The sequence below is a fragment of the Labrus bergylta genome, chromosome 16 (assembly GCF_963930695.1).
Source record: "Labrus bergylta chromosome 16, fLabBer1.1, whole genome shotgun sequence".
Lineage (NCBI taxonomy): Eukaryota > Metazoa > Chordata > Actinopteri > Labriformes > Labridae > Labrus > Labrus bergylta.
In genome coordinates this window covers 8,409,677-8,422,842 of record NC_089210.1, presented here as the reverse complement: position 1 = coordinate 8,422,842, position 13,166 = coordinate 8,409,677, and the positions used below count along the sequence as shown (strand labels likewise).

The 13,166-nt window shown below is 36.7% G+C and overlaps 1 protein-coding gene across 1 annotated transcript; it reads left to right on the top strand.

Moving 5' to 3' along the window:
* Window positions 1-1,713: 1,713 nt before the first annotated feature.
* On the top strand, window positions 1,714-3,419 carry nupr1b (nuclear protein 1b). Its single transcript, XM_020645733.3, has 3 exons — window positions 1,714-1,965; window positions 2,097-2,232; window positions 3,064-3,419. Exons 1-2 carry the CDS (start codon window positions 1,869-1,871, stop codon window positions 2,222-2,224), a joined length of 225 nt encoding a protein of 74 aa, XP_020501389.2. The 5' UTR covers window positions 1,714-1,868; the 3' UTR covers window positions 2,225-2,232; window positions 3,064-3,419.
* The last annotated feature ends 9,747 nt before the right edge of the window (window positions 3,420-13,166 follow it).

The window sequence follows — 13,166 nt, the reverse complement described above, 5'->3', positions numbered from 1 at the left end:
TAAAATTCCATTTATGTAAACAGGCTGAATACAGACGGCGTAACAGCATGAAATATCCAACATGCTGAGGAAAATCTATAGGTTGTGAACCAAAATCTGATTTTCTCCCCAAAGCCAATGATAAACATGTTTCTTTTTCATGTGTGAATAAAACTGAGATGGAAAATGTCTCACAAAATGTTGCTTCATTTAGCTGGAGACAACTGACAGAGCTTCTGTATGTAGCTAAGTTAGCTTTGTCTTTAGATTATCAAGTTTCAAGTTTTGTTGTTTTTCTAGCTCTAAAAAACATGTTTGGGAAAAATAGTTATTTAAAAGTATTGGAGAAAAAAATAGACTAAAAGATAAAAAAGATTTTAATCGAAATAAATACATTTGTTTAAATAGCGCCTTTAATTATACAAAATGCAGTTCAAAGTGCTTAATAACGAGGAAATGCATTTCAGTGGATGCTTCATTTTGACAATAGAATAAAAAGAGGATAAAATAATAGTATAATAGTGATCAGAGGGAAAGTGAAGCTAACTGGAAAGAAACAGTTAAAATGGGATGAATTTAAAGTTGAAACCAGAATGCAGAACATAAAGTTAAGAATTAAATAAGATCAGTACAATACAAAAACCCGGTTGGATGGTAATTATAGCAACATGTGTTAATTATACAGTACATAGAGTCTAAAGTGCATTAATATCTGGGTGCATTCACAGAAAGAGCAGAAAGCTGCAGCGTGTAAAGATAAAACTGTGAGTTATCTCTGCACACTTTTACTCCGTCCAAAGTTTGTTTTTCATGGAAATGTCACGAGGCATTTGAATCAAGAGATAATAACACATCCAAACACGGGACTGGATTTTGGTGGAGATCATGTGCACAAACAGGGACGATGAATCAGGTCAGGGCTGTGAGACGTGTGCAGCTGCTGACAAACAAAGACAACCATGTCAGTCTGATCGGCTGCAGAAATGAAGGTCAGACTCTGCTGGTGGAGACTCTGACCAGAGTTTGAATTCTAAATGTATTTTATATGTTTACTGTGTGATGATATGGGCTGAAAAGTGGCCCGTATGGACCTTAATCATGAGGTTTGTACCTAAGGTTAACAGAGCAGAGATAAATTGGCCTGTGTAATAACAAAAAGAAAGTATTCAGCAAATAGTAAAATTAAAAATCAAACATTTTACATAAAAAAAGACCTCAACCATTAGTCACCAGTCACCAACCTTAGTCACCAACCTTAGTCACCAACCTTAGTCATCAGTTGCTGACTAAGTTTCACAATAATTGATTTAACCAAGTATTGTTTCAGATACATGTAGTTGGGTGTTTGATTACAAAACAGTACTTTATAGACCCTTTTTTCTGTCTCAAAACCTTGTAAAGTAATAATGCTGTCAGTTGGTTAAAGTGTAACATTTCCCTCTGTAGTTGAGTAGAAGCAGAAAGATTCAGGTACAAATAGGCCTATGCTACCTCAAACATTCAGTAAGCCTAAGTAGCTAAAAACACTTACTGGATGCAGAAACCATAAATTACCTAGAAACACTTCATTACTGTTGTGGAAAATTAGAGCGACTTTAAGCTGACGTGAAGTTTTCTTTGCCTGATGCAACATTTCTGCAGCAGAAAGAGGAGACCTGTCGAGGGCGTGTCTGTGTGTAGGAGGAGCTGCATGTCCCGTTATAAAAACCCTCTAAGACTTCAGCATAAACAAGTTGTTTTTCTCCTCAGAGGGGACAAGAGAAGAAGAAGAAGAAGAAGAGAAGTTGCTTCTGAAGTTCGCTGCTTTCTGACCACAATTTTGGTGTGTTTCTGAAAAAAAAAAGAGAAAAGAAGAACTTTTTATTTGGGACAAACCAGAGAAAACAAAGATGAGTCACGTCGACGTGAAAAACATGAAGCCAACAAGCTTTGAAGACGAGTACTACGACCAGTATGAATATTACAACTTAACCGATAAATACGCAGGTGAGACTTTATAGGCGACTTCTTGCCCCGTCACCTCCTAACCTGAGGCTAACTTGCGAAATATCGTCTGATGAAAAATATTGTTTTTTTTGTTGTTGTTGTTGACATTGTTGTTATGTTTATCTTCACAGAAGGCTCAGCCCGTAAAGGCAGGACAAAGAAGGAGGCCAGCGACAACACCAACAGACCCAACCCTGGAGGACATGAGCGTAAAATAGTGGAGAAACTCCAGAACAGCGAGAAGAAAGACAAGGAGTGAAGAATGAGGTGAAGCTCACCTTAAAATCAGAGAAAAACACCTTTTTCTTTTTCTTTTCTTAGGCTACTTTACGGGTTTTATCTGCAGCTGTGTTTTTTTTGTTACTGAACCATTGACTGGCTCAGTACTGAGAGAGCTCAGAGACAGTCAATTAATCAATTAGTCAAAACACTGAGTGACATTTGGCACTATCAACTTTGAATTTTGACACCTCCAGGTTCAGATTTCCGTTTACAAATCCTTACCCTTTTAACTGTTCCTCCTCCCCACCTCTCAAATGGTCGGTTGTAACTTAAAAACAGATTTTTATTCATAAATAGGGGATATTCTTTCTTTTGATTTAAGGCCAATATAACCATGTGCCAATAAAACTGTGCCTAGTTATTTTTACTTTGAGTGCTGAACATATTTGCTTTATTCAACAAACTAAGTAGATACTTGAAATTGATGAAACATTTCACAATTAGCCTATATGCTTGGAATATGAAACCTGACAATGTCAGAGCAAATGATGGTAAATGCCCAGGGGATTCATTTTTTGACTATCCAAATTTAACCTGACTCTCAGTAATCTTTTACTTTGACTCAAGAGCTGATTTTTATACTGAAATAAGGGGTTGACTTGTGATCAGGGCAGTTGCTTAATCACTGAATGTGTTTTACATTGGCACAGAACCAAAACACACATCATTCAGGACATGCCTGTATTGTTTATGCAAGCAGCAAATACTCATCTCTGCTATGTTTAAAAAAAAAAAGAAAGAGCTCTAAAGTTTTTTTTTATTTTATTTTATTTTTTTTTAATCGCCCTTTATCTGAATTGTGTTTCTCTAATCCAGGGCGACTCGGACGACTTACCCCGGAAACAGACCATGGCCTCCTTGGCGACAAAATGAGATGTACAGAATGGCAGGAGTGTCCCCGAGCTCCTAAAGGCAAGGTTTTAACCAGGGCGTGAGGAGGAGCCCACGGATTCAGATGTTCCAGCGGAGTTCTTCTCTGTGGCAGCAGACTGTGGCTCCACCGCCTGAAGGTGTTGCAAAGCACTCACCAGTAGCGTGGTGTACGGGATGGGTCCAGGTTTGGACCACGATGTTGCACATGTGATTGTGGTGTTGGTGACAGTTGGGTGATTTCGATGTTTTTCAATGTATTTTAAAAATATTTTTTACCATTAAAACTTTCTTTTAAATGACTTTACTGTGTAGTGGTTCTTTCAACCTTTTTTAAGGCTTCTCTTACCCTGACTGAAAATGTTTTACCCCTTTAGTCGATTCTTTATAGTTGGGATTGGACATTTTTTTTTGGCATAGATTATCTGGGAAAAAATATTGAAGTTCGATTCATACTTTATCCTTCAGGTATAAATCAAAATTTTGCCCATGTCCATGTCAATGTAAATGCCAAAAAAAACCCAGTATTAGCTGTTTAGTTTGGCAGCTGACTGTGACTGTGTGGGGGCTATTTAACAAGAATTTAAAAATGGTTTCATAAACACTGTCAGAGTTTGAAGATTTGTTAATTTACAAGCAAAAAAACAAACAACATGCGGGAAGCCCTGAAGCTGTTTTGACACTAAGATGTTCAATTTTAAACTTTGAAACTTTAACAGTATTAAAAAGATTCACTGTCTCAGTTCATTTTAAAGCTGAGGCTGATGAAGTCATGTTTCTCCAGTATTATTTAAACAAAAAAACATTGAATATAAGTTAAATTTTGACTTTAACTTTGAAGACTTTATATTTTCCATTTAAAAAAACAATCATTTAGGCTATGTCGAATATTAAATATTTGTATTATATATATATATATATTTTTTGATATTAAGTTGGCATGCAGTGACGTCGACGTAATTTGAGTGGTGACGTACCTAGTATTGCTCGTTGTGTGATTTGATTGGCTGTCTAAACTCACATCATTTTCTTGGCGGTAAAGCCGAACAATAGATGACACATAACTTTTCGAGGTTGCCAAAGAGTTTTTCTATTATTAGAATTGGTCATGCGAGGTTACACACAACAACTTCGTGGTTTCTAATTTAAGGCTAACAAACGTTTTATGGACTGGTTTATACAACTACGACCATCGACATATCGCCACTAAATGGCGATAAATTGCTAATGGAAATCGAGGATGACGGCTCGCTAACGTAAGCTAGCTCTTTATCAATGGATGCTATCAATTGTGACTTTGATGTGGATCGTGCAAAAATATAACATAATTTGTTTTAGTAAAGGACAATGCATTGTTTAGTAACTTACATTTGGACAAAACCGTTGTCCATAGTGTGTGTGTTGTAGAGCAGAATGGGTTACTGAAAGTCAGAACATTTAGACTACTTCATATTTGAGTTATTTTACTTAACTTGAACATTTTATTGTATTTTATTTTTTTCTGACAGCTTAATTATTTTAACTAAAATTCGTACACACACAAACAGCGAAAGTTAATACAAATATTTTTTTTTTTACTGAAAGTTAATACAAGGAAAGCTGAAACCACGAGTTGATTAATAATTCAGTGGATTGATAGGAAATGAATAACCAACTACTTTAATAACACTTTTAGTACATTTTCTATATGACTGCATTAACTTGCATAGAATATAATATAATTACTTTATTGATCCCAAACTGGGAAGTTGTGGCGTTACAGCAGCAGGTTATCCAAACACACAATATGAGTATAAAAACACAATGTTACCAAATCTAAACACAATATAATATTAAATACAAAGTAAATAAGTACTAGAAATATCAAAACTAAGAATGTGAATATATACAACCAGGATTTAACTAAGCATTACTAGTCTTAAATAGGAAGATTAAATATGGAAGATTAAATGTAAATGTGCAAAAACAGAGTTGTAAATGGTTGTAAATTAAATATTAAATATTAAATGTAAATGTGCAAAAACAGAGTTGTAAATGGTTGTAAATTAAATATTAAATATTAAATATAAATGTGCAAAAACAGAGTTGTAAATGGCTGTAAATTAAATATTAAATGTAAATGTGCAAAAACAGAGTTGTAAATGGCTGTAAATTAAATATTAAATGTAAATGTGCAAAAACAGAGTCGTAAATGGTTGTAAATTAAATATTAAATGTAAATGTGCAAAAACAGAGTTGTAAATGGCTGTAAATTAAATATGAAAGATTAAATGTAAATGTGCAAAAACAGAGTCGTAAATGGTTGTACTTTAAATATGAAAGATTAAATGTAAATGTGCAAATGTGCAAAATGTGCATATCTAAAATAATATTACCAATCAATGACAATTTTGACAAGTTATGAAAAATCTAGTTTTTAGTGAGTATTTTACACAGAGGGAAATTAATATGGATATGGATGCTTTGACTGCAGTTGGTTGAGACTTCAGTTGTGAATGACAGATCTTGGTCTCCCTCCACCTGTTACTGGCTTTCTGCCCCGATTCTCACCTGCAGGGTATGAGGTTAGATTCCTCCAGCAGGGGGCAGCAACAGTCAAACTCCCAGAGACCAAACCAGAGCCTGCACTGAGCACAGTGGTGCGTTTAAAACTGAAATAAACTCCATTAAGATTAGTGTGTTGTGATTTTTACCCCCAGAGTAGCAAATAAAATAAAAGATCTATCTTCATTTAAACTGCTATAAAGCCGTGTTTTTCTTTTTTTTTTTAAAGCTGTGTGTTTATTTGGAAAGTTTATATTTTGCTGTGTCAGAACTGCAGCTTTCAGGAAAGGTTGTGCAACAATTTTAGGTTATGTAACAAGGACAACATCAGACTGCAGAGCTTAGACTAAACCTCACGACGTAGCTGAGCGGTTAGACACTCAATAAAGAGTAAATACCGCTGAATATTAACAGAACAGATCCTCATTAAAGCAGAGGTGGCTGTCTGAAATGAACAATAAAAGCAAGGAGATTTACGAGATTATTGGTTTATTGTTTCCCTCTGTTACTTTAGGGTTTCATATAAAATAACATTTTTTTTCTTGACGAATATCAGTTTTAAAAGTCTTTTTTCTTTTCTGATTTTCTGTATTTTTCCCATCAAGACCAAAAACAAAAACATCTTACAGTTACTTCAGGAAAATTATGAACATAAAACAAGGCAACAGATATTTGAAATATAAGTTTGATCATCCAACTGTCCCTCTGTCATTGCCTCCGTATGGGATTGGTTCAGTTGATGTATTTGTTTTTGAATGACGTTATCATACTTTATTTATTGGGACGTTTTCAAACAATGAACATCTTCCTGTGATCTGAGAAGTGCTCGTGGATTAATTCATGTTTATTCCTGATTTACCAATTAGCTTGGTGTCTTTGGCAAACTGTTGTCCTGATGCTTCTCAGTAAATCTTCTGTTGCTTTTGGCAAACAAAAGGCAGAAGCAGCACGATCTGAATCCCTCGTACACCTGCAGCCTGAGGGATTTTGGCTGTGCTGCTGAAAAACAGGGATTGGGAATATTTATAGTCAATCCCACTCACCAGCTTCAAGACTGTATTGTTGCATAATCAGCTTCACCGTACGGACTCAATGTAACATCCAATTCAATGTTTCTGCCACTATCGCACACACACACACACACACACACATACACACACACACACACACACACACCCACACACACACCCCATCACTCCCCCTCCTCCCCCCTCTGCAGAGGAGATACCGGTGCTTTTTAGAAACTCCCTGGTTGCCTAGCAACTAGTCTTCAGGATTGCCAAAAGGGACCACAGATCATTAGTTTTTTTTTTTATTGTAAAAAGATATGCTGTAAGCGTGTGTGTGTGTGTGTGTGTGTGTGTTTGTGCAGGTATGTGTGGTTCGTGGTTCACAAATTCTACAGTAGGCCTATATCTCATATGTACCGTGTCTCCCAGTGGAAACACATCCTGTGCAGATTAAGGCCAATGTGTTCCTACATGTAGAGCCAGCAGTGACGAATAAGTAATGAGACTGTGAGTAAAGCTCACGTTGAAGATGTTTTCCTTTTTTTTAAGCTTTAACAGAAGTTACCCAGTCATGCATACTGTTAAAAAACCTACAATTTCCTGAAACAGTCCTGCCCTATTCACTGTATTTAAACTACAACTTTAACAAGCCAACTTTACCCCTTTCCTTTTATAATTAGATATCCTTTGTGCTTGGATTGTCTTGACAAGAAAAACACAGTTAAGAGGTAGTTAAATAATGTTTCTGTAGACAGTGTAAGGCGTTTATTTTTTCCCAAACCTGACAGCACAACCACTTTTTCGACACAGGTTCTGTAGAGATGTGTGCTGCAGTGTGTCTCAGTTGGTTTCTGGATCTGATTAAATATTGCTTCAAGAAGACGGCAGTCCCGGAGAGGGGACACATAGCTGCCAGTGATGGAACAATGTTGACTGTAGGGCTGCAACTAACGATTATTTTGTTTTATAATCGATTCATTTGCAGATTTTTTCAATGAAAACATTTTTTTTTTCTACCCCTTTATTTCAAAAACTGATTACTGACGTTCAAGCAAAAACAGATTGTAACTTAAACGCCCCTGAACTGTTAAAATGATATAAAACTGAACTAGACTGCACCAGATTATGTTTCGTCCATTTATTGAAATAGATTTAAAATCAATCTTTGAATACTTAAATAATATTTGAAATCTTTTCACATATTTATTAATGGTTCAGTAAAGTGTGAACATTTTTTGAAGCAACTTGTCTTTGCAGTTTTTTTTTCTAATTTTAAACTGTAATAGAAGTGTTTCATACATTGGAGGGGTTTAGTAATTATTGGACAGTCATTTATTTATTAGCTATTTGTACTTCTAATCCTGTTTATTTGATGATTTAAACTATCTGCAACAGTTTGTTCTCACTGTAAAGCACATTATAACGGGGTTTAGAAAGTAGCTTTGTATAGAAAGTGTTATTCATTTAAAAAAAATAAAATCAATTTTACTCATTCTTACTCTGCCTCAGAGTCAGCCATCATCAAGGGACTAACAGGCTCTTTAAGGGTTTCGGTAAAAATTGTGTTTTTCTAGGGCCTGTTTTAACTTTGGCATGATGTGCATCATGAAGTGTTGTTGTTGCATTGACTGTATTTCTGAAGTGTTGTTCTGTGTCTGTGTTGTTACAGCGTGTTGTGCCCGTTCACCTGAAGGACCATGACTACTGTAAGACAGTGAGAGTCTCATCACGCCTGGCTGAGAGAAAGCCTCGAGCTTTCACTCGATGTTCGTGCTGCAGGAACGACCTGGTAAGACATTTGATTTTCATGTTTTGAGAAAATAATTTCCAACTTTCTCAAGTGTTAAAGTCAACTGCTATAAAATTAAGAACATTAAAAATTGCTCAGTGATCTCCTGTTTAGCAGTGTTGCATAAACATGCTCAATATTGACATTTCAATGAGTGTTATCTTGTCTTTAAACTTGTCGACTAGTCTGAATATAAATTAGCATTAGATCGGCTGCAACCCTAGCACAGGCACAAATGAAGTCACTTTAAACTATTATTCTCTGAATGTCTGACAGAAATTCTAACACTTAAATCTACCTGAAACCAAATAGTTTCTGCATGCAGTTTAAATTTCCTCCTGAGATTGTAAAAGTATGCCTCTGTGAACTCAACTGGAGCCTGACATGTTTTTGTTTGTTGGTGTTCTTTCAGGACTCAAACCACCACCACGCAGCTCCTGCTGCTGAACAGTCCAGGAAGAGGAAGCGGACCTCCGTGGCCCCTCCTTCCACTTCTCCTGCTACTCAGCACCCTGCCAACGATGCTGACTCTCCTGCTCTGGTCCTCAGGCCCCGGGCCACAATTCCACCAGACCAGCTACCAACGGTCTCCTCTGTGCTCCCCGGTCCCCAGCCCTCCATCGCTCCTCTGCTCGAAGACGGCCCACCTATGATCCACCAGCTTTCAGTGCCTCAGTACCAGTCGCTCTATCACTCTGTGGTAGACGACATGCTGCGGTACAAGAACGGCCGTCTTCGACCTTACAGCAAAACTCTTGGACTTCTTATGAAGCAGAAGCTGTGGGAGCGACTGGACTGTCGATGTCCACAGAAACGGTAGACGAGACAGGACTCGTTCATGTGAACGTCTCATACGGGGTTGGAGTCTATCCTTCACTGTATGATGTGGACGTATCTGGGGAACTGGAACCTGGAGCGCCACTGAGAAAAAGAGTAAAGAACTGATACGATAGTCTTTACCTTATTTGATTAGTTAGGCTCTGTAAATAGTGTAGTTTTAAGCTTCAGTTTAAACCTGTATTGTAAATAATTTAGTTTTAAGTGTAATATTTTAAGTTTTAAAGTTAGTTAAGTTTAGTTTAGTGAAATAACAGCACTGAATACTAGGACAAAAAAAACTTAATGCAAACAACCGGAAGTACCTGAACCATCATCCGCCTTCAGCCTCTCTAAAAGTCCTGCCTCAACCAGCAGTCTAAATATCCAACCCGCCTCCAAGCTCAAAAAAATATCCATACAACCACCAATATGTGCGAGCAGCTTTTTCATTTTAGGTATAAAATAAGTAGAAGGGAATATTTGACTTGGACCTTTCCTCCACCTCAAGCAGTCCTATTAAAAGGACATATTTTCCAGTAATAAATACAGTCCATTGCACTCTTTCAATTAATCTGTGAACTGTTCACAACTGTGTCTGCTGGTGCTCTGAACGAGCTTTCAATCTTTATATGCAAAACCATTTAATATTATAATTTAAAAAGTTATCCTACTGACTGTTTTACAGTTGGTATTTAATCTTTGTTAACATGAAAACTAATAAATAATGGAGAATGGGACTTTTCTGTAAACTCAGATTTGTCCAAATTGGTCCAAAAAAAGTCCAGGTTTAAGTAAAAAGTTTGATAACATTCCCTAACAGATTTCAAATGTGACATAAAGATGTTTGAAACTGAAGGGAAAGTCAAACCCATAAATTAAATAATTTAACAATAAAAAATAATAACAATATAATGGTAGGGGAAACACTGACATAGAATTATTTAGATGTGGGAAAAATTTTGGATTCAATGCAAAGCATAAAAAAGGAGATTTTTTTTACTGTGTATTTTGAGGGTTTAAATTGAATTTTAAGAATAAACTCAAATAGTTAAAATCAAAAATAAATGGTAATGTTACAATTTGTCAAAATATAAAAATTCATACCCTTAGATTTGTTTTCTTATACCAAAAAGAGCTAACTTGACTTTTTGACTTTATTCCTGAAATTACAAATAAAAACTTGTTTTCTGTCATTTTACTGTGTGTTCACTGCTCTCTCTCTCTCTCTCTCTCTCTCTCTCTCTCTCTCTCTCTCTCTCTCTCTCTCTCTCATTTTTAGGTTCTGGCTTATCGTTTCTTCCTCGTCTTTGTGGGCATCAAAAAGAAGTTTATGGATGCTGTGTGCAGCCTAAAGGTCAGAGCACTAAAATCAATAACTTCAAACTTCTGTCATACAGCACAAATGGGAACATACTCTTCATTTAACACAACAGCAACCATAAAGTCAGTCTACAGAAGAGTTCTATGTAGAGATAAATAAAATGTTGTTGTATCTGAGCAGCTGTTTGAAATAATATAATGAAAAAGAGCATGGCTGCCTGTCAGACGAGTATGAGGAGAAACAAATCAAACATCCTGCTTCTGCCACAGCAGATGACATCTGATATGTGATACAGGTTGTTTTTATTAAATCGAACATGAACCTGGGAGTGTGTCAGATTGCCCTACAGATATTGTTTATAAGACTAAGTGACCTATAGGTGACGTGACATGAAAAGAAAATAGTATGCTGGAAAGGTTGTAATCTTTCCGTGGAATACATGATAAAATGTTCAAACCTAAGACCAAAATAACTGTAGCAGAGACGCTGTAGACTTCATGGAAACATGATGTTAACCCAACAGGCTGAAGAACAAGTAAAAAATATTAAGATAAGAAAGAGTACAGCCGATGTTGAGTCGGCTCATTTTAGTGTCGGCACACTTTATCTCACACCACTAACTGAATCATGTTGCCCACATTTACATACGATCATAAATCTTACCCTGAACTCACAGAGGAGACATGAAGGAAAGATTGGAATAAGATTTATAAACTAAAATCAAATCACAGTCTAACTGGTGTTGTAGACTGACGTCGGACTGGGATTTGTTGCCCTATTTAGACGGACTATTAAAACCATCAATCTGGCAACAAATGAGGCCAATATGACGTCTGTCTCACCGTTCAGAGATTAACATCAAGGAAACATGATCACTGCTTCCCCTGCTTTATCATCGATACACTTTGCTGATGCAGTCATATAAACATCACCAGGGTAGAAATACGACCACAATACAAGTGAGGAAAAGTATAAAATGTGTAAATAATGGCAAGAGCTGCCATGACCTATGCCCTTGGATTCTGAATTGTGTAAATAAAGCCTTGAGTTCAGGCATTTTGGCATTTGACCTGTTATGCTAGTTTCCTTGACCCAGGAGGGACCACATTTAGAGAAAAAGATAGGGTTGGCAAAGTCAACTTATCAAACTAACAGTTATCAAAAGTGGTTAATTTGTTAACTGTTGAATGAGCTTACCCCTGTGTTTCCCACAGAGACAGATTCAACTCATGATGGCTGACAGATGTATATCACTAAAGAAGCTCAGAGAGCTTGAGAAATTGAAGTCAGCATTAATGTTACTTTGGAAAAGCCAACATCAATGCTTACTGCACTGGCTGATAAATAAATTATTGAAACAGATATGCTATCAAGCCAGGTCTGACCAGGGCAGTGTAACTGCTACTCAATGCAAAAATATCACTACAATAATACTAGAATTTTCCTTAGCCAAAAAGCCTGAGCACAAACTACTTGGACAGCTAGTTAGTGCAATAAACTTCAAAGAAAGCCTGATTATTTGTCTAATTGTAGATTTAAAAAAAAAAAATCCCATAAACAACACAAACAAGACTGAGAAGGGAAGCTTAATGACTGAAGAAAACATCCCCATAACTTTTAGGTGCAATGTCATAAAACAGGGGTATTATATCAAATACATGACGCTTTTCAGCTTTGATCTTCTCCTGAATATCATCACTGCCTGATTTATCAGTCCCAGGTATTTGATTGGCCTCACATGGCTGTTGACATGGCTGTACACACTAAGGGGCTTATTCACAAAACAATTGAGCAACTTTTGCTGCCTCTACATCTGTGCAAATGAGGCAGAAAGAAACCGTCTTTCTCTTAAACATGCGGCAAGGGTGAAATGTACCGCTCGCTGATCAGCGAAGAACTGAGCATTTTGTGTAAATAAATCTGCCTCTGTGCACAGTTAGCTTCAGGGACATTACCATTAGCTTTAGGGACATGCAGGTTTAATGCCTCTCCAGAGGAAGATGGTGTTTGTCTGTTCTGTGAGTTTGGTGAAATTGAGAATGAGATTGAGTTTCTGTTTTACTGTCTCATCTATGAAGACATAAGAAAAGTACTTTTTAGTCAAATGTCGTCCATTAAAGCTGCTTTCTTCTGTTTGGATGATTTTGAAAAAATGAGTGGTGCTCTCCAAGAGGAACCTTTTTTTTGTAGCAGTTGTTAGCTGCAAAGCCTGGGAGGAAAGGCAGAATACCAAGTTGCGTATCGAGCTGTCAAAAGAACATGCGCACACAGAAACTGCACTTTGTAAACCCGTGAAAATCATCACGCAGGAAGTCAGTTTAAACCTTTTTTCTCTCGGGGAAATCAGACTTTGCCTTATATACGTGTGTGACTTACAGTATATTCAAGATTTCACGTTAATCACTCAATTATTCAGCCTTCATGTAGATATTCAAAATGACCCCCTCTCTTTAAACGAGCCTCATTGCACAAACTGTCAAGTTCATAAACTCGTGTGGACAGTTTCTCAATCCGAGTTAAATCAGATCGATCAATCTTCAGACCGTTGGTGGTATCTGCAGATCTG

Bases quoted from the DNA above. Each gene is read 5' to 3' on its own strand.
- nupr1b (XM_020645733.3), top strand. From the start codon at position 1,869: ATGAGTCACGTCGACGTGAAAAACATGAAGCCAACAAGCTTTGAAGAC. The intron at 1,966-2,096 runs GTGAGACTTTAT...TTATCTTCACAG, and splicing joins CTTAACCGATAAATACGCAG to AAGGCTCAGCCCGTAAAGGC.